At 47.2% G+C, this 19,432-nt stretch overlaps 1 protein-coding gene across 1 annotated transcript in view; it reads right to left on the bottom strand.

Moving 5' to 3' along the window:
• Window positions 1–176: 176 nt before the first annotated feature.
• The window catches only part of RIMS4 (regulating synaptic membrane exocytosis 4), a gene marked incomplete at both ends in the record, with an annotated part of 46,398 nt that continues 27,142 nt past the window's right edge, over window positions 177–19,432 (bottom strand). Inside the window, 5 exons of the mRNA XM_080354741.1 lie at window positions 177–395; window positions 2,289–2,428; window positions 2,685–2,786; window positions 3,720–3,832; window positions 14,462–14,603. Of these exons, the coding sequence (XP_080210867.1) occupies window positions 177–395; window positions 2,289–2,428; window positions 2,685–2,786; window positions 3,720–3,832; window positions 14,462–14,603 (716 nt within the window). The remainder of the gene's footprint in view (window positions 396–2,288; window positions 2,429–2,684; window positions 2,787–3,719; window positions 3,833–14,461; window positions 14,604–19,432) is intronic.

Consider the following 19,432-nt stretch of genomic DNA (forward strand, 5'->3'; position numbering starts at 1 on the left):
GGCGGAGAGGGCTCAGCGCCCTCCCCCTCATCTTCTGTCTAAGGTCACTGGTTTATCCTCCTCTTCCAGCTCCACAAGAACTGACTGAACATGCATTGCGCTTGAGGTCAGAGTTCCAGCAAACAAAACCTTGACAGCATGTTTAAAAAACAAAAGCAGTTCCCTTTCCTTACTCACTAAGACCTGTCACAGCAGGGTCCCACTGTGCTCTCCAGGGAAAGCTGGGAGGACTGGCGCAGGAGCGGGCCCGTCGTGGGATCCACCATCGAGGAGGTTGGGAAGAGCTTGTACCAGCCGATTGCCAAAGTTGACAAATCCAGTTCTTCCAGGAGGACCCTGGCGACTCCCATGAAGTGCTTGCGCTCCATGCGCCCGTAGTTTCCCCAGACTATCACCTGAGGAAAACGAAGGGGGAGCACAGTTAGTCCTCCAACCTGCACACTTGCTTGGGAAGCACAAGTCTGATAAATCCTCCTTTTACTCATCCAGCTTCCCAGGGCTTCACTACAGTCCAAGAACAGCAGAAAGGTTTATGCTACCAACAGGTGACGTGAAACTCTGGCTGATGATTTCACTTATTTTTTCTTTAAGCACAGTTTTACACATCCTAATGTTGTCAGACTTTCTTTTCCTCCTCCATGGAAAAGGGGTGAATGCACATGGGGATGAGACATCATTCTGCTGTTCTAGTTCCATTCTAGCATGTGCACAAAGTATCCCTGGAGCTGCAGCTCCAACACCTGCATGTAAAGCCCGGTCCTGGCACAGTAACACACCTTGGGCACAACAAGGGGTGGTCTGTGCAAAAAGGGCAGGAAGGGCTCCTGATCTGGAAAAATACACCAACACAAAAAAAAAAGGTGGGCGATAGCTTGGGTTGAGAGCCAACAGTTTGAGGAAAAGAGAACATCTTAACTTCTGCAGTCAGAGCTCATGACAGATGGTGACGAGGGACAGCCACTCACCTGGAGAAAGGGCAGGAGCCGAGCGCTGGCAAGCGGGACGGTGACGTGAGGGACACACGTGGAGTGGCATGCAGGGGAGGCAGAACAGCCGTGAGAGAGGCTGGCAGACGCAGAGGAAGGGCTAATGAGAGAGAGCTGGCAGACGAGCAGGGAGCGCTGAATCGCGCTTACGACACGATGGAGACCGGTGGGTGGAACGACATGTGTGAGGGTCACGGGCTCGGGCATGCTGGAACTCTGCACATGACCAAGTGTCCCGGCGTGGCTCAGGACAAAGGTGACAGCAGAGCGAGTCCATGTTCCGAGGAGGTGAGGATGAGCGCGATGGGTTATGATGGTGACCAGTGATCTCTGGCTAATGCTGACAGCTCCCTTCCCTACGCTCTGAATAACCATCACGTTACAATTTGCTGTAAAACGAGGTAGGAAAAAAACAATGAATGTCAAATTAAAAGATAAATAATAACACTCAGGTCAGCGTGAGATGGAGCAAGCCACCGCAGAAAGTTCATCTGGTGGCATGGCCACTGTCAGCCAGCCAAGCTCCTGGTGTCATTCTCTTGGAATAAGTGACTTTGCTGGCAGCAGGTAAGGAAATCGTGCAAGGCAAGGGCAGACCCACCCAATTTCAGCTAAAATGTTCTGTCTCACTGCAACAGGGAAAAAATGCTTTTAATCAAGGTAAATGAGGAAGAGTTCACTAATGAGAAGGATCCAGCGGTTAACTGGCAATTCATATGCCAGTGGAGGGAAGCAACAGAAACTCACAGGTTAATTACATCAATATCACCAAGAGATTTTAGCCAGGCTTTATTGGATGGAAATGATTTAGGTATGAATTAACAATGCAAATGACTATTTGCTCTGGAAACACAGATGTAGATCTGAAAATACTAGTGTGGCAGAAACTGTATGGCAGCAAAAGAAAAGGGATAGGAAAAGGTAGGATATGCAACTGGGTGATGGCCAAAGCAGAGTGCTCTGAATACATGTAAATGCAGAAGACAACCTATGCTGCAAGATTGTTTAGCACCTATAGGTACTACCTACCTCCTAACAGGAAAAAAGAATTAAAAAACATAAAAATCAACCTTTTCCTGGTAGGTACTCATGCTAACCGGCAGGGTGTCAAATAATAATCAGTTTGAGTATGAAGAAAAGGTTTTCCTCCCTATTTGTTACATTCACATGGAGTGCATTTGGTTCAATTAAACATTGGCTTTTTCTCATCTATAGTAATTATCCAGATCCCTTGCCAGACTTAATATCTTCCAGCAGAGGTGGAAGAGACAGCGTGGCAGACCTGAGACTTGCTCATCTTACCTGTAACACTTTGCCCTGGGGGCTCTCAGGAAACAGTAACACCTGATTGTACAAAGGGTCTAATGATTTGCGAGCCACTTTTGTCTTCTTTTTCGCAATGCACACGCCATTCTCTAGCAGGTAAGCTTTGATGTAAGCAGCTGGAAAAAATAAACATGGTCAAATATGAAAGAGTCTTCATGCTCACTTTAGAAAAGACAGAGTGCCATGTCTCAGCTGTTTCTAAAGACGGCATTTAGAGCAGCGAGAAGACGTGCTCAATCAGCCTTGTTTTCAATACCGCATACAGACTGCTTATGCTTGCAGAAGCCAAGCGGAATTAACATTTTCTCTATTTGCAAGCACGGCAGGAGGCTGGGGCTCAGGGAATTACTTCAGGAGGTCAAAGCACACTACCTGGCAGTGTTTTGGAGCCGGGTTTTGGTGTCAGTCCTCGAGCCTGAATGATATCCACTTCTAGCTGCCCGTTGCGCTCTTGCAAGCCGATTTCCACGTCCCCTAAGCCAAAATGACAAAATAGAGAGAAGACGCTGAAAACAATATGTGTGAGCTACTAAAATATTAAAAAAACCCCAATTTTCACGTCATGCCTGCTACAAGCTGTAACAAACTGTGGGCCCTGAGTGCCTGATCTCCTGCGTTATCTAGAGCAGCTCTGAGTGATTCAAACCCACACCTTCAAAAGCAATCTCTAATGTCAGCCCTCTAACACAGAATCATAGAATCATTTTGTTTGCAAGAGACTCTTAAGATCACTGAGTCCAGCCATAACCGAACTCCAGCACTAAACCGTGTCCCTAAGAGCCTCATCTACACATCTTTCAAACCCCTCCAGGGCTGGTGACTCCAGCACTGCCCTGGGCAGCCTGTTCCAATGCCCGACAGCCCTTTCCGGGAAGAAATGTTTCCTAATATCCAATCTAAACCTCCCCTGGTGCAACTTGAGGCCATTTCCCCTCATCCTAGCACTTGCTACTCAGGAAAAACATGGCTTGGGTGACTCAGTCTCACACTCTTCAGCGGCATCGAGCCTCCTCATCTCTCCCAAGCTGAAGCCCCTTGAATTATAGTTTGCTTTGGAAAAATGCAATTATGGTGGAGCACAGGAAAATCTTTAGAGAGCCCAGTGGGCCTCAGAGAGCAAGTAAACCATGAAGATGAACAGGATGCATTACCAGGATTTTAGCTGCGTTTTACTTAGTCTATGCCTTTCGGATGTGATGAGGAAAGCACAAAGCTGGTGCTCGCCTACTGACACCGCATCCGCAGATATCAGCAAACCCCTTCAGCCAAACTTACTCGATTTAACAGAGAGAGAAACAGAGCCAGGGAGCAGGAGGGCGGCAGACGCTGGACACGTTACTAAGCAGCTGGTAGAAGCGGTCTGGTTCAAGATTAAATTAAAGCCACCTAACGCCTTTTGTTCCTTACCCATGGAGGTGGTGGCCAAGGTCTGCCGGCCAACGAACTGCGCGGGGCCCATGCTCCCCAGAAAGTCACTGAACTGCCCCGCAGACGCCAGGTGGACTCCACTGAAATTCAAGCTGCAAAAGAAATAGATTTCGGTAAGTGTTTCATTTGCATTTTAAAGCAACCCAGTAACAAAGGAACCAGATTTAATATATCTCTGAAACAAATGACAACTACGGAAGCCTTTTTCCCTCGCAAAACTCACAGATTTCCAGGAAGTTTAGCTACATGTAATATTTTTGTGATATTTTGCTCCAGGTGATATTTTTGAGATACAGCAGGATTTATAACTGGCATTAATTACAGGGAAGATTCTTCTTGGTTTTCAGTGTCACCGACTCCTCAGGGGCACAAGGCATGTCCCCGGTGCCACCGTCCATCCTGGGGACAGGGGCAGCTGTGGGGCCACCCAACTCCTGCCCCATTTCCCAGCTGGCATCTGCCAAACGTGATGGGACAGACCCCGAGGACAGGACCACGGCAGAGATGCTGGATTGTGCGCAGACAGACAGACAGCCAGCCCCAGGGCCAGTAAATCTGCAGGGGGGAAAGGAGGGGAAGGGGGAGCCTGGAGCCAGACGGGTTTTATCAGGCTCAGGATTTGCCCATACAAGGAGGGAAAAGCGAGTCCTGTTCCAGGGAGGACCAGAGACTCCTCACGCCTGCTGGATCAGGCGTTTTGAGCTGCCCATAGAGAGTCAAAAAAGGATGAAAACTAGTGCTTAGAGAACCTAAAACAGTTTAAAAAAAAAAAAAGTGACCTGACAGAGAAAGACCTAAGATTCAACAGGAGACGAATGGACTATCAGCCAGAAGGTAAATGTTTTCTTTATTCTCCTCAACTCATGGAAGATAAATGGGCCAAGCTCAGGTCTCACTCCTGCCCTGGGGAGTGTGTGACCTGAACCAGCGCGTAAATAACGAGCTGGCAAGACAACTCACAGCCCTTCAGGGAAATGTTCACTGCTGTGCTCAGAACAGATGCTTGAGCTCATTAACAAGATGCTGAGGACCAGGACAGGGGAGGGGAAGCGCAGGGCTGAGCGAAGCTAACGCTGCGAGAGGCTGCAGAGCACCCAGAGACATCCAGGCATCCGTCCTTGCCGTGGGGACTCAAATCTGGGGGACAACCACCCCCAGAAACTCTGCTCGCTGCACAACACCAAAGAGAAATCCTCCTTCTGGCCCCGGAACACTCAAAACAATTCCCAAAACCTGCCAGCAGACCATTTCCCCTTACCTGCTGGGCACAGAATCGCACTGAAGGCTGATGCCATATATTTCTCTGTGCTCAATACACACGTGGAGAGAATCTCCTTGTGCTTCCACACACCAGCTCAGCCCCTCCATGGGCCACACTGCTCCCAAAGGCTCTGCCCAGCGGCTGGGGCAGCTCAGGAGCAAACAAAATCATCTGCTAACAGAACAACTGATACTGCAGCCTACATCAACAATACCCCAACGTGAAGCAGGAGAGAACGAAGAACAGTGCGAAAAAGCATAAGAACACAAGCTGTTGGGCTAAAGGTGAACTAACAGCAACTGGAAGTGTTTCCAGCAAAGCCAACGTTGCCCTTATCGCTGCACAGACGCAGGAGTCGGAGGGCTCGGGATGACCCCAAGGTGATGAACAGTGCCAGTTCCAGGGAGGGGACAGCGTGTCACTGCGGGGCTGTGCCCCAAGCACCGACCATCGCAAGGGGAGCAGTCGAGCCGCTGCCCGAATGAAGCTGCTGCTGCTTTGTGATTGCAAGAGAAACAGCAAAAACCCGCTTAAAAACACAGGCCAAGGTCAAGACTCCAGCGGTTTGGATAACAGGCTCGATTAATAGGTTTACTGGCGCTATATGGAAGTCAGTATTAGGTGAAACAGTTAATGTCCCCTGTTGTTGTTATATTTGACTGGGAAGGGAAAACGTAGGGAATTAATTCTTGAATAGATGATGCCATTAGCTGGCAGGACTGACTGCTCTGTTGCACAGAGGCTGACCTTCAGAGGCTGCTTTATTAGACATTAGAAGCAGCAGCTCTAAATCAGGCTCCTCGGCTTTGACCAATTCCTGGACGTAAATTTGGGTATTGCCAATAACCCTGGAACGGAAACAATTTTTGTCTGGAAAAATCATAAGCCACCTCCAAGAAATCCATTGCTTCTCCCTAGAGAGGAGAGGGAAGGGGAAAATAAAACTGCAAAAATTTAGAATGCATGTGAATTAGAAACAGCAGGAACCATTTAGCTGCATCGGCTAAATTTAGGATGCTCAAATCCATCTTGCTGAGCTGTGTCTGTCAAGTGCTCAGAGAGGAGCTGGGATGCTGAGGTGAGGGGGCCGTGTACGGTTTGGCTCTGAGATCAGTGGGACAGCCATGCCCCATTGACTCAGTTGCTTTTCACGCAGCTGAAGCGGGGAGGAAAAGAGCTCCAGGCACAACAGTGATTCCTTTCAGGTGTTTAAACACAGCCCTGGTGCTTGTGCTCCCAAGAGCTCTCTCCTGCACACTCAGCAGATTTTTCCTGCCTGATTTCCGCACAAAAACGAGCTGTTTCTCACCTGCCCTTGATCCAGCAACCAGCTCTCCAGCTGAACCCCACAGCGGGTGTGCTGGCAGGGAGATGTGCCCCTGAAGGTGACAGTGACACCTGCCGCAGGTGACAGTGACACTCCATCCCGGGTGACAGCCAGCAGACCAGCCTGGAAAGCCCATTGCCAAACGCGCTTGTCCTTCAATGGGAGAGATCCCTACAACCTGGTTATCACCAATATCACCGATTTGAAAAGACGTGCTAAAAACAGCCGGAGGAATAAAGTGGGAGCGTTTAGCAGCTGACTTGCAAAAAAACAACTGTCACAACCAGCAGTGCCCTGGCAGGGCCACCTGGAGCTGACAAACAGCCGCACAAGGAGCAGATTAACATGTGACACTTGTCAGCTTTTTGTCTAAAGGGCACAAATTGTCCTCTGAGCAAGGGCAGCGCAGCCTTTTGATCAGGAAAGAGAAATTAATTCTCTCTTCTCTGGCCCTCTGCTTTCACTAATCGTGATTCACATGCTCTGCTTTGCCACAGCTGAATGAGGGTGATTGTAATGAAGTTAAAGCTTACGGTTTTTGCTGGGGAACTGGTTGTAAGTTGAATGTGGTTCTGTTAGTGACCTGAAGGCACAGCGAGAGCAGCGAGACCTCCAGAGTGTCACGGACAAACAAAAGACATGTTTCAGGAGGACGTGCAGACACAGCCCTGGGCTGTGAGTGAGGACGCAGAGCAGGACAACACCGCACACCATCGATCCCGGGGTCTCTGAGCCCACTGATGTGGGGCAGCAACAGCTGAAACCCCCACGAATGTTAATTTTGTTGGCGCAGGCACCACCTGCACCCCCAGGCTCAGCACAGGCTGCAAACCCCATTTCAGACACATGGATAAAACAGCCGTTTCTAAGCCAAAACTGTCCCTGGCCCAGCAGCCGGCTGGCGGGGACACCTCACAGCACACACACAGCTGGGGACAGATGGGGACAAGTGCTCTTGCTGCAGTCGTGTGGACACCCGCGAGAGGGAGACAAGGCCATGCTGACACCAGGCTGGAGGCTGCAGGCAGCTCCAACCATGTCCTGACACAGCCCCGGTACAGAACAGGGACCTGACCACCCCTCCTGACCGTGTCAAAAACACAGGACCGCATCAACTACTTATTTCTTTTGTGATGCGTTTCTATGCAGAATAAAACTGCGTGTTCGCTCAATCTGAGGCACCGTCTGCTCAAACTCAGGCTGAAATTGCCTAGATGTTCTTCTTTTTAAACACAACATTCATAATCCTGATCATTCAGTCTCTGAAGACCGCGCTCCTGTGTTGCACGCTGTAGGTCAGGGCGTATGAAATCTGTCCTCTGTAGTGTAATTTAAGAGGGGCTTAAAGGCTCTTTGCCAGCTTTTCTTAAAGGCAGCAGCATTTCCCAACCCACCCAAATATTCATGTCCCTCCTCTGCACATGCAAAGCATCGAGCAGTTGGTTCCTTCACAGCAAGGTCACTTTTCTTCAGACATATTCAAATAGAGAAATGGCTTTTCAAAGCTCACTTGGAAGCTGATCAGGATTTGAGCGCCTAGACAGGCAATGCAGATTTCAATATAAAATGGTACGAAGCAAATTCGGAGCCCCTGTGCCGATCCCTCTCATGCCGTACACACGGCCTTGCTCATCCTCTCCCTGCGCATCCGCATGCAGAGCGTGGAGCAGCACAGACACATTTAGGGAAAATGTATCATTAATTTCTTTTCCTGTCCACGAGGAGTTTGTCTGACCTCTTTTCTAAAGCTATTTTTAAATTGCTCCTGGGGATCTGGATGCCAGGTTTACCATTATGCTGCTGCAAGCGGCTGCACAATCAGCTTGTCAAAACCTTGCAAAACTCGCAGAAAATATGGCAAGAAGGCACATCCACAGGTCATCGAGCGCACACCCAGGTCCAAGGCCAGAGCAGCTTTATTTTACATCATTTGTGACAGCTGCCTGTCTGACCCGTTCTTAAAATACCTCCCTAGGTAATTTATTCCTGTGCTTTGCTTTACTTTTTCCTTACAAATCTTTTTCCAGTCCTTCCCTCTTTGCACATAAATCCTCAACACCATTTGTGAGTTATCAACTGGAAGCACAGGCCAACCTATTTCCTTTCTTTTGCCCTCGATACAGTGCTTTTTAATTCTACCTTACAACGCTTTGGGACTGGTCTCAATTGTACCAACTTGTAATGGCCACACACTCGCTGCCGTGTCCACGCAGAATAAATGCAGAGCGAGGTGTTCATCTCCTCCCTTCGCAGGCTGAGTGTGACACCCGTTATTGAGGAGCTCTATCAAGAAGAAGGGGATTCTAAGATGACTTTTTGTGTCTCCTCCTTGGACCAAATCCCCATTACTGCCTCTTTATCACACTTGATTTTTGCCGAGCTGCACTGCTGCGGGTTCCACCGGGGTGGGGGGTGAAGCCAAAGCCGCCCCCAACACACCCAGACAACAGCTATTTTCAGAAGATAACATTTTGCCTTGTGCTTTTCATGGATTTATTCACACTATCCACAAAACCACCTATTTGCCATCGATTCAAGCCTCTAGAGCTGACACACTCTTGAAGAGGTGCCCACCGTGCCCAGGATGTACATGGGATGTGTCTGGGGCCAGGGTTCGGAAATTATTGTTCTGTTCTTGTATTTTCTAAAAGGCACCTTTTTTTTGTCCTCTTAGCACACAAAGTTGCAATTAATAAGCAAGGTGCCTAAACACAGCCAAGCAACTTAATGGTTTGACTTGCACAGCTGAACTAACAGATTTGCTATACATCTGTACCCAATGCATAGCTATGTTCTCCAGCTCTGCCTTTAAAAACTGGGACAGCAACACATGCTTCCCTCATTCAGAAGAAAGAAAGGGAGGGGAAGTCTCCTCTGAGACCGATAACATATTTGGCAGTTATTTTATTTGAGCATTAAAAAAAACCAAACAAAACCGAACCAAAACCCACACCATCAGAACTCCAATTTCAGGGAGCAGAAATGTTCTGTATTACAATCACACTCATCCATATTGCATGATAAGCTCTTTTAAACCGCATCTTACACGCGGAAGCCAAGTAGATACCTATCAGCTAAGGAAGATGGCATAACTGGTTAATTTAATGTCCACTGCCCCAATCCTTAAAATATTCATGGTGCACATGAGGAATTATTAATGCGACATGCATCTGACTGCATTGTCAGGGGACTGGGCACACAGTCCCTTACCCTGTTGGAGTGGATGTGAATAACGCAGGAGCCTTCATCTTGGCTGGGGGGGGTTTCTGTGAGCAGCGATTCCCACAGGACCCAAACCAACCTCACCCCTCCACCCGCACAACCTGCTCTGCCTCGAACCGGCTCCGCTGCTCTCCCGGGCACTCCACTTTCCGGAGCATTTTTAGCACCGTGACGTGCTGTCTTATGTGCTGTAACACACTGTACTCCGCTCATGTAGCCGGTTCCGTCTGCTCTACGAATCCTGCCACCTAAACGGAGCTATAAAAACCGTGCAGTGAATTATGTACAAAGGCCTCCCCCATTCCCCTCCCCGCCTCACCAGCCCAGCTCTGTTTTTAGCAATCACAAGTCATCTCAGACGCGTTGAATAAAAGATAGCTACCTGTCTTCAGAGAGCAATATTGCCTGTTCCCAAGAGGCTGCTGGAAGTGGGATTCACTGTATTTACTGCTGTAACTGCAGCTCTCAAGGTCATGTCCTCTCTGAGCTGCGCTGGTCAAGCTCAACGGCACCAAAAAATGTGCTGGTGCTGAACAGGTTGACTCATTTCTTGGCATATTGCAGAAACAATCCCCATGGCTTTCCTGGTTTGCATCTCTGAAGGCCTTGATTTCCTATAGCCTGGACTGTATTAACAACACATTTCATTGTATTTCTTTAAAAGGACTTGGATAAAAGGAGAGCACTAAAGATAATTTGCTATAAAAGAGTCTAGAAGTTCCCCGGCTTTGGATACTGAAAAATAGACATCCAGTGAACAGCTAAGACATCAATCACCTGAACGATGCATTCAGGAATCAAGGCTTTTGGTAATTCTCAAACGACGATGGCTAATTTTTGGTGAAGAAAAGTGAATCCTCACATGGTCAGGCCAGTGTTTTCTCCAGCTCACTTTCAGTCACTGCTCCATGGTGATGCTCCAAGGGCAGGCAGCTCTGCCAGCCTAAGTCCCTGCATTGGTTCACATCAGACAGGATAAGTGGTACAAGCCATATCTTGCAAAACCAGCACAAAACAGAGCAAAATCGAGAGGCGTGAGCTGCCGGCACACACATGCCAGGCTGTGTTCTGCCTCCAGCCCGGCCGCAGCGGCGCCTTCGGGCCGGGCTCAGCCTGGCACTGCCCTCGCCATGGGAAAAGAGAGATGATTTGGCTAACGAAGGGATGATTCCTTGCTGGACAGGCAGACTCATCTCAGATAAGACAAGAATAATCCTCTAAGTCTTTGCTACTCATCACCTGCTGTGCTTTTCTAAGGTAAAAATCACCTTAGCTCTCCATAACTTAATCATCTCAGCAGTAGCCAGCAAGAACAAAAAAGCTGACAAGTACCACTTATTAGGGACTATGGCAGCTCGCAGTCTTTTGTTCCAGCTCCATTTTTGTCCTTCTGCTCCATTTTCAGAAAGGAAGGTGGTTGGCAGGAGTGAGTGACACATAAGTCGAGAATCTCTTGCTTTCTGAACATTGCACATGGTGTCGTGCAGCTGCAGCAAAACCCAGCCAAAGCAAGATGTAGGTTGTGCAAGAGCCAGGATGGAGCTGCAGATCCCTGTCAAAGCTCAAGGGTTTGTTTGTGAGCTATTCCTATATTCGGAATTTTATCCTTGCAGTAATCTTGGTGTCCTGAGACTGCCCGGTAGGCACCTACTACAGGGGGGAACTGGCCTTTCGTGGAGGTTTTTAAGGACATACATAGAATGAAATATCCACTTCCGTAGAGGTTTGTAACCAGTACCGAGACTGGTCTGGATGAATTAGAAATGGAAACATCTGTGTGTGTGAAAGCACAACCAACCTGCCAGCAGCAAACCTGTCCCCTGGCCACAGGAGGACAGAGTTAGAGCACATCAACAGCCCCTGAACAAGGAAACATAAAGGCAGCAGCACTGCTGAAGATCTACGAAAGCCAAAAAAACCAAGAGCCTGAGGTGAGAGATACCCCATAATAACAGGAAAGTCCTAGAAAGTGTAAAAAACCATCCCCAGAGCCCGTCTGTTGAGAGGAACAACTCAGAGGACATGGTGAAGGTTTGGCAGAGGGTGTTCCTGGTCCCCCCCAGTGTGGCTGCAGCACCTGCCCAGGGAGCTGAGAGCACAAGTGAGCGAAACCCAGAAGCGGGAATGACTGAAAACAGCTTTGTTTAGAATAAATATCACCTTTCCCTTCCGTAAGCTCTCACATTGAGTTTTATTATATTAATTTCCTGCACTGGAGCACAACCACTGTGCAGTACAAAAGCTGGGTAATATAGCTGAGGGACTTAATGTATAGCAAAAAATCAAATGGAGCGGAGTGTTGACATTGTTGGCACTCGCTGGCTTGCGCATGAGCTTCAATTCCAGTCGACACATCCTTCAGAGCAGCTAATCTTCATTACACTTCACCACCAGGTAAAACCCTCAAGGGAATATTATCTTGAAGCATATCTGAGAAGTATAGCCCTATGTAATAAGCCTCTCCGTAAGTGCATTTCATGCACTCTGCTACTCAAACAAAAAGCAGCGTTGCTCAGAATCATGCGCTACAGAAAACTCTTCGACTGCCATGCTTTGCGCTGGCACTGAGCAGCTGTAGCTGCCTGCAGCTCATCACGACTAACATACAGACCTTTAAAAGTACACCTGTATGACTGAGAACAGGTATTTAAGGCCTTCTGCAGCAAAATTTCACCAAATTTCAGTGTGTCGCCTTTGGAAGTTGTCCTTTTCATCCTTAAATTGAAAAGGATTAGGAAAAGGTATTGAATTTGGGAAACAAGCTCAAGCTCTTGGAAGATGATGTTTTGAATCCACTTTCTTCCCAGTGTGAATGTGCTGAAGAGATGCATGGGTAGGAAGAACTAGGGCAACCTCATCTTGCTGAAAACCCAGTTTTTGACACTCAGTGCTGAAAACTGCCTCGGACCTGGGAGCATCTGCATCAGTCAGATGCAGACAGCTCGAGCTATCCCCAACATTAAATAGACAGAAAATAAACTTGCCACTGCTAACACAGTCATATAAATCTTCATTTTGCCTCCCTGAGAACACAGCTACAGCAAACGAGAGAGGTCAAGAGAAATCTGATTTAGGAGAATACGTTTCTGTCTCTCGGAGCTATTCCTCAAACAATTCCTTTCTTTGCTGCAGGAAAAGTAAGCAGAGAAGTTCCCCTCCCACCATGTTTCAAGAGAATAGAGCCCTCTTAGCTCTTTGTGCTTTCAGCCCTGTTTGCTTATCACTCGCAGCTCAGACAGATCGCTGCAATTCCCACCAGCGTCCCAGAGGAGATCAATTACCCCACTAGGAACAAAGCACCCAGGACACAGCACACTTCTCGGAGAATTAAAGAGGAGAAACTGTTCGGTCACTGGCAGAGGGGCTGGCGAGGATATTCTGGTTGTGTTTGGGGTTGGAATACCAAATGTTAGGCTTGTTCTGATAAAGACATTCGGATTGCAAGACAGGATTTTTCTGTCTTTGTAGAGCTGATAAGATACATGCCGCCTGTCTCCAGGATAAAACAGTGCTTGTATGGGTGTGATATTTTGTTGGCAGGAATATTCTCACTCCAAGAAAGCCCAACCAAAGCAGCCAGCATACGTGACGACAGGACACAGACCTGTTGTAGAATTATACCCCTTTCCCAGGAGGGTAAGCTATGTAAATATAAAAGGAAATAATCTGACTTGGCATGAAAGCAGATTTTTGCCCCATATTGCCAAGGGACTGAACTTAATCACCAATCCTGTGCATCTCATAGAGGAGGCAGAACTCCAAGCCACAGGACTGTGCTGGGGTAGCAGGAATATTTCCCCGGAGACAGCAGCTCACAGAACAGACAAGGTACATCACAGCTTGGGAGTGACAAGATTGCTGTCGCAGCCTGTGCCTCATTACTATTTCCAACCTTCAGCACAGATCTGCAATGCCTTTCCAGGATTAGCCTACTTCTAACGCTAAAGAAAGTCTCTCTTCATTTACAGCCTGTTACTTATTTAACACCAGAATCACGTTAATTGAGAGCGCCTTTGGACTACCCTAGCACTTGAGCAGCACAATGTACTTGGAATATCACGTAGGACTAGAGAGAGTGTACAGAGAGATGCCAAGTGTGGTACTTGGCTTAAACAGAGCATGTTTTAGGTATACAAACATTTTGGCCTTATACCTAGAAGCACAGAATCTGATGGTATATATCGCCTCTGGTTCTAAATACTGGGCTTTTTTCGTCTCCAAAGATTCCCATGAATGGTCATTGTAATAAAATGATGATTATCTCCATATATGGCTTCTAATAATGGAAATACAAAAATGAGAACTGAAGACAAGTCAGCCCTCAACGTTCTGCCTTAAGGATCCCCTGCTTTGCATTCTGGTATAAAGCCTGAGTGCAGCAAAGTGTGGTAAAACCCAGAGTCAAAACCCACTTCTAAAATACACTCTTTTAGGATACTAACTCAGACGAAACAAAAGAAAGCTTGTTACCAAAGGTACATACAAGCTTCTAAATGTGTATTTTGATATTAGAAAGATTATTTTGCTACTTGCACCCTTTTCATCACCTTCAGAGTTCTTTTTTTTTCCCCAAACCAAATGGCTATCTTGAAATAAGGAAGATGGACAACTATTGTGCAACATTAAAGAATATCAGCTTACAATTTATTACCAGTAATGAGCCTCAGCTATTCACCCTGAATCTGCTTCAGCTCAGAATAATGAGGAAACTAAAAAAAAGTATATAAACAGCTAGAGTATGTGCCAGCTATGCAGACAAAGATCCACTCCACTCGCGTTGAGCGGGTAGTACACCTGCAGCATAAGAAAGTCAGATGAACACATCGTCTATCAGACTGGACATAGATTAGTGAGTATCAGAAGAACAGTGCCTCCCTCAGGGGATTACCCAGCTCCCTTTTGACGACTCACTTTCCCTCCGATCCATAGCTGTTCATGCTGTCCTCAATGGACTCGTGGCTGGCTTGGCGGACGGTCCGGCTGGGCATTTCCACAGCCAGTCCTGTTTCTGTGCTCCTCTGGATGGCTCCTTTCAGTCTCCGACCATCCCCATCTAGGAACAAAAAGGGAGTCAGACAGTCAGCTATTGCTAACGCAGCCTTTTGCAGTGACAGAGTGAAGAAGCAGAGAAGGTATTTCAGGCCCAGCACCTGGCACCCAGGCAGCATTTTGCCCTCACACAGCATTTTGTTACTCAGTCCTGCTTCATCAGCAGCTCCCAGTCACCTTTGGAACCAACCCAGTGCTCCAGCAGGCCAGAGCTCAGCAGAAACCCAAGACACACGTACCACCTCACCTACTCCAACCATTTGTACCAATTAACTATGCCCAGAGTGCAGGTGCACACAGGCCCACATGGAGCTGCTTGGTTTGGGGTCACGGCATCAGCACCCATGGGCAGAGCCGAGGCACACAGCCTGCTCATGCCCCAAAACAGCTCCTAAATCCCATGTTGCTGCCTCGGACCGTGTGGAGCAGCAGGTCCCATCAAGGGAGTAGATGCGAGGAAAAGGCCAGAGGTGATGTGAAGGCAGGATCCCTCCCAGATGTGCCATAGGGGAATGGTTGGGCACAGCCAAAATGTTCCCCGGTGGCACCTGGAAAGGCACCAACAGCAGAACACCCCAGAGGGGGCTATTTCCCTTTGCAGACACCCTCGGCCACAATGCAAAGGGAACTAAGCAGGTTCTGGTTCCTCCGGGGTGCAGCCCTCAGAGACTCAGCCCTCTGAAATGAACAGCTGCTATTTTCATCCTCCATCTCGAGCGGCCTGTTGCTCAGAACAAACCACGTTATGTAATGAATATGTAATGAATACCATGACTATTAATTGCTTTAGCTAGTGTTAGGAAGCTCCAGATTTCAACCCACATACAGCAGCACTCATCCTGAAACACATCTGCTACGAGTTTACGGAATGATTAAAATCCTTTAGTAATGCCCAGCCATTAACCTGGATTCAGGTGACAAACCTCTGGCCCAGGGTGCTCTCAGAAAGCCACCAGCTTTTTGAATGCCACCCCTGGAGAAGAAATGACTCGGCGACTGAGTCTAGAGAACTCAGGATCCCCAGATATTAAAGAGAACAAGTCCTTCCCAACTACTTTAGAAACATGGGGATATCTGTAAGAACCTGTTTAAAATACGCAGAATGTTGACTAGCAAGCTGCTTGACCTAAAATACTTCTTGTTAGATCTTGTGTGAAAAGGCACCTAAAAAAAATCCATAAGATATCAGAAATGCTTCCTATCCTGCTTCTCAAATTACACTTATGCTGAAATGCAGAGACAAAAATTCTCCAATAAACACGGCTATAAAGTCCCTTTTCCTCTGGTATCATGAGGTTTCCAACTGGGTGAATGTGTTGGCCCCAGGGCTCTGCACCAGCTGCTGTCCCCACATACGGCTCAGCACGTGTGTGCATGTTCCCACGGGCCAAGAGGAGAGAATACGCGTGTTCTGGGTTAACATTAACTACGCTTTGTCTTTGTCTGCCTACAGCAATGTACGGAGCACATTGTATAAATCAGGAAGTCACACAAACGTAAAACATTTTTAACATGTGTTCAAGATCCGAGCCTTCAGGCAAGAATAATAATATAGGCATCAACAAAAGCAAAGCCTCCTGAAACAGCCTGACTTCCCAGTGGCCGCAGAGCCGGTCCCTTTGCTGCACCTCCTCCAAGCCTTGTGCAGCTCTGCTGGATCCTCTGACGGGGTTTATGGGCTCCTCTCAGAGAGCTTGATGGTCCATTTCATTTGTCTCACATCCACCTCCACAAACAACCTTTTAGTCATCTATATCCTTCCGCGCCTTTAAGGTTCGTCCTTACGAGAGCCTTGTAGGCAATCAGAGCCAAAGCAGCAAATGACAAATATAAGAAACAAATTAAAAATGCCCTGTTGTCCATCTGCTTCAAAAAAGAAAAAAAATCTCTTATTTTCCCAATCTAATGCCTGGAGACATTCATACTTAGAAGATTACGCACCAACATCTGGCAATAAACTAGAGGCTTGGGACAGAGCGGGGCTTTAGAGCTTGCTGCCCCCTATTAGCCATCTCCCGATTCAAAGCTAATGCATAAAGCAGAAGGACCCAAAGGCCAGGAAAGGCGGCACCGTGGAGCCGGGCGGCAGAGGACACCGGACTGGAGACGATCCGCTGGCGCAGCACAAGTTCAGCTGTAGCACCACATGCGCAGCTTTGCGCTGCTGGCTTCCTACCTGGGGGTGGCTTTCTAGTATTCCTGATTGCTTTCACAGCTACGACACATAGATATTCTTATTAAAAACATATATATATATCTATATCTATATATACACACATAAAGGAAAAACTATGGAACACAAGAAGATAGAAGACAAGAGTCCTTTATTCCTCCCTCCTCCTCCAGGCAGGTATCCAGAGTGACTGCTGCATCTCACAAACCATCTCCCCGTACTCCAGAGAAAGGTTTCTCCAGCTTCCTTCCCCTCCAGTCTGCTTTTTGTCAGAAGTTTCCATTGAACAGAAGGGGAGGAAACTTTTGTCAAAAAGGCAAGTTTCCAAACCACTGTGGCCAGAGTAAAGACTGAAACAGGATGAGATGGACGTAAGCACAAGAGATGCCCCCAGAAATGCGACAGAGCTTCCTAAATCACACCCTTAAACCTTTAGTCAAACTTTACTCACACTCAGCATATTACAAAAATACCGTGTTTTAACCCTCTCCGTTGGGAGAGATGGGCAGATCATAAACGGCACATCTGGAAAGGAAAGAAATATGTACAAAGCTGCACTGCTTGTCTGGGGACCAAAACCATTTCACAAGCCACAGTCACCCAAGAACAACCTTCTCTGCCCATCGTCCAGGGGCTGTGCCTCCTCCCTCACCCGAAATCTTGTGCTTCAACAGCTTTGCAAATCAAGGATCATCTGTGAGGGTGTTGCCTGGCAAAACCATTCGTCTTTATATAATTGTTAGTGGTATCTGGAACAAGTAAGAGTAGCACTGATGTTTTCTGTGGGGTCACCAGATTGATTTTCTGCACCTTTTCCAATGAAGCAGTAAACGACAAAGGTTAAGTGGCTGGTCAAGAATACAGTGCAACACGCAGCTGAAGAGCAGATTCTACTTCAGAATGACCTTGAGAAGAAGAAATTTTTTGCCCAAATAGCCAGGCTGGAGACAGCCAGCACCTCACAGACGCCAAGAACCAGAAGGGAACAACCACTCTGCCAAGTTTTGTGTTGACAGGCGCTTAGATTTTGTTCTGCTCAGCCAAACAATTTACGTTTGGCTAAAGAATACCTTCCAAAAAAGCCATTCACTCCGGATTTGAAGATATCGAGAGATGAAGAATCTGCCATTTGCCTGTGCAGTTTATTTTACTACTCAATATTTAAAGATGTGACTTAAATTTGCCTGGTTTCAGCTTTCAGCCATCAGTTTTTCTAATGTCCTTCTCCACTGCAGGGGCTGCTTTGTGTTCTCGCTATGAAGGCTCTTCCGCGGTGTTATCAAGTCATCTCTCAGTATTTTTTGACAAGTTAAATAGATTGAGCTCTTTATGTTTCGTATGCTCTAGCATTTTTTTTCTCCTGGCCTTGAATCTTTTTAATGACCTCCCCAGGTTTTAAACGCCCCTTTGAGAACATGGCAGAACTGGAGATGGCATTTTAGTGCAAAAACATGTACAGAGACAATAAAAAATCAGCTTGTATTCTCTTGTATTCTCATCTTCACCCCCTTCTGCTTGCAGCTCCCCAGAGCACAGTGACCTCTTGGAACAGCATCACACCTCTCCTGGACACTGCAGCTCCTGCCTGTCCTGCTGGTACATCCTTGTACAACATTATAATATATAAAGAATAATAATAAATATAATGAATTATTCTTAATATATTAAGAAATATGTAAGAAAAGATTTTATTTGAAAGGAGACAGCAAAAGGTCCAGACAGCTTTTTGCCACTCTCCCATCCTCAGTGCTATTTATTGTCCTGATAATGGGTACATTGCCTGTGAATTTTGTAAGGTTTAAACTCATGCCTGCTCCAAATAAAATGAAAACGTTGAATATCATCACGGCCCACAGCTTAGGGGAGGAGGGACAGGTGCTGATCTCTTATCTCTAGTGAACAATAACAGAACCCGAGGGAATGGCAGGAAGATGTGCTGGGGAGGTTCAGGTTGGACATGAGGAAAAGGTTCTTCACTTAGAGGTGCTGGACACTGAACAGGCTCCCCAGGGAGGTGTCACAGCCCTGACAGTGTACAAGAAGAGACTGGACATCATCCTCAGACCCACGGTGTGACCTGTGGGGTGTCCTGTGCAGGGACAGGAGTTGGACTCGATGATCCTTATGGGTCCCTTCCAGCTCAGGGCATTCTGTGATTCTGCAAATAGCACCAGCCCTTCGAAAGAGCCTCCTGCCTTTGAGACTGTTCCTTGACAACTGCTTCTTGAGATGCGAAGTAAGTTTTTTAAGCCATTTATCACTATCACATTTTTTAGGGTCATGTTGTTCTAGGACAAAACCCTTACATGCTTATCACATTTACCCAGATACCTGCTCCTACTAAAACTCAAGGGAAAAAAACATCTAAGACTCATTTTCCCTAAGTCCTTCTTGACTGGCATTAATTATATTCCATCATTTTGTTCTTTATTAATTGGACCTCATTATCTTGTTTTCCCTAATTCTGTGACACTAGACCAAATAACTAGAAGTTCCCTCCAGACAAGCCAGTAATGGACAAAGATGAGTAAGGTGACGGAGCCCTGACGAGCACGGAGCATCCTTTGGAGAGCTCCCTTCCTAAATATGCTTCCAGCACTTCTCATGGATGATGAGAAGTTTTCCTGTGACAGAACTGCCTGCCACCCAGAATTGTATTT

Source organism: Nesoenas mayeri (genome assembly GCF_963082525.1).
Source record: "Nesoenas mayeri genome assembly, chromosome: 16".
Taxonomy (NCBI): Eukaryota; Metazoa; Chordata; class Aves; order Columbiformes; family Columbidae; genus Nesoenas; species Nesoenas mayeri.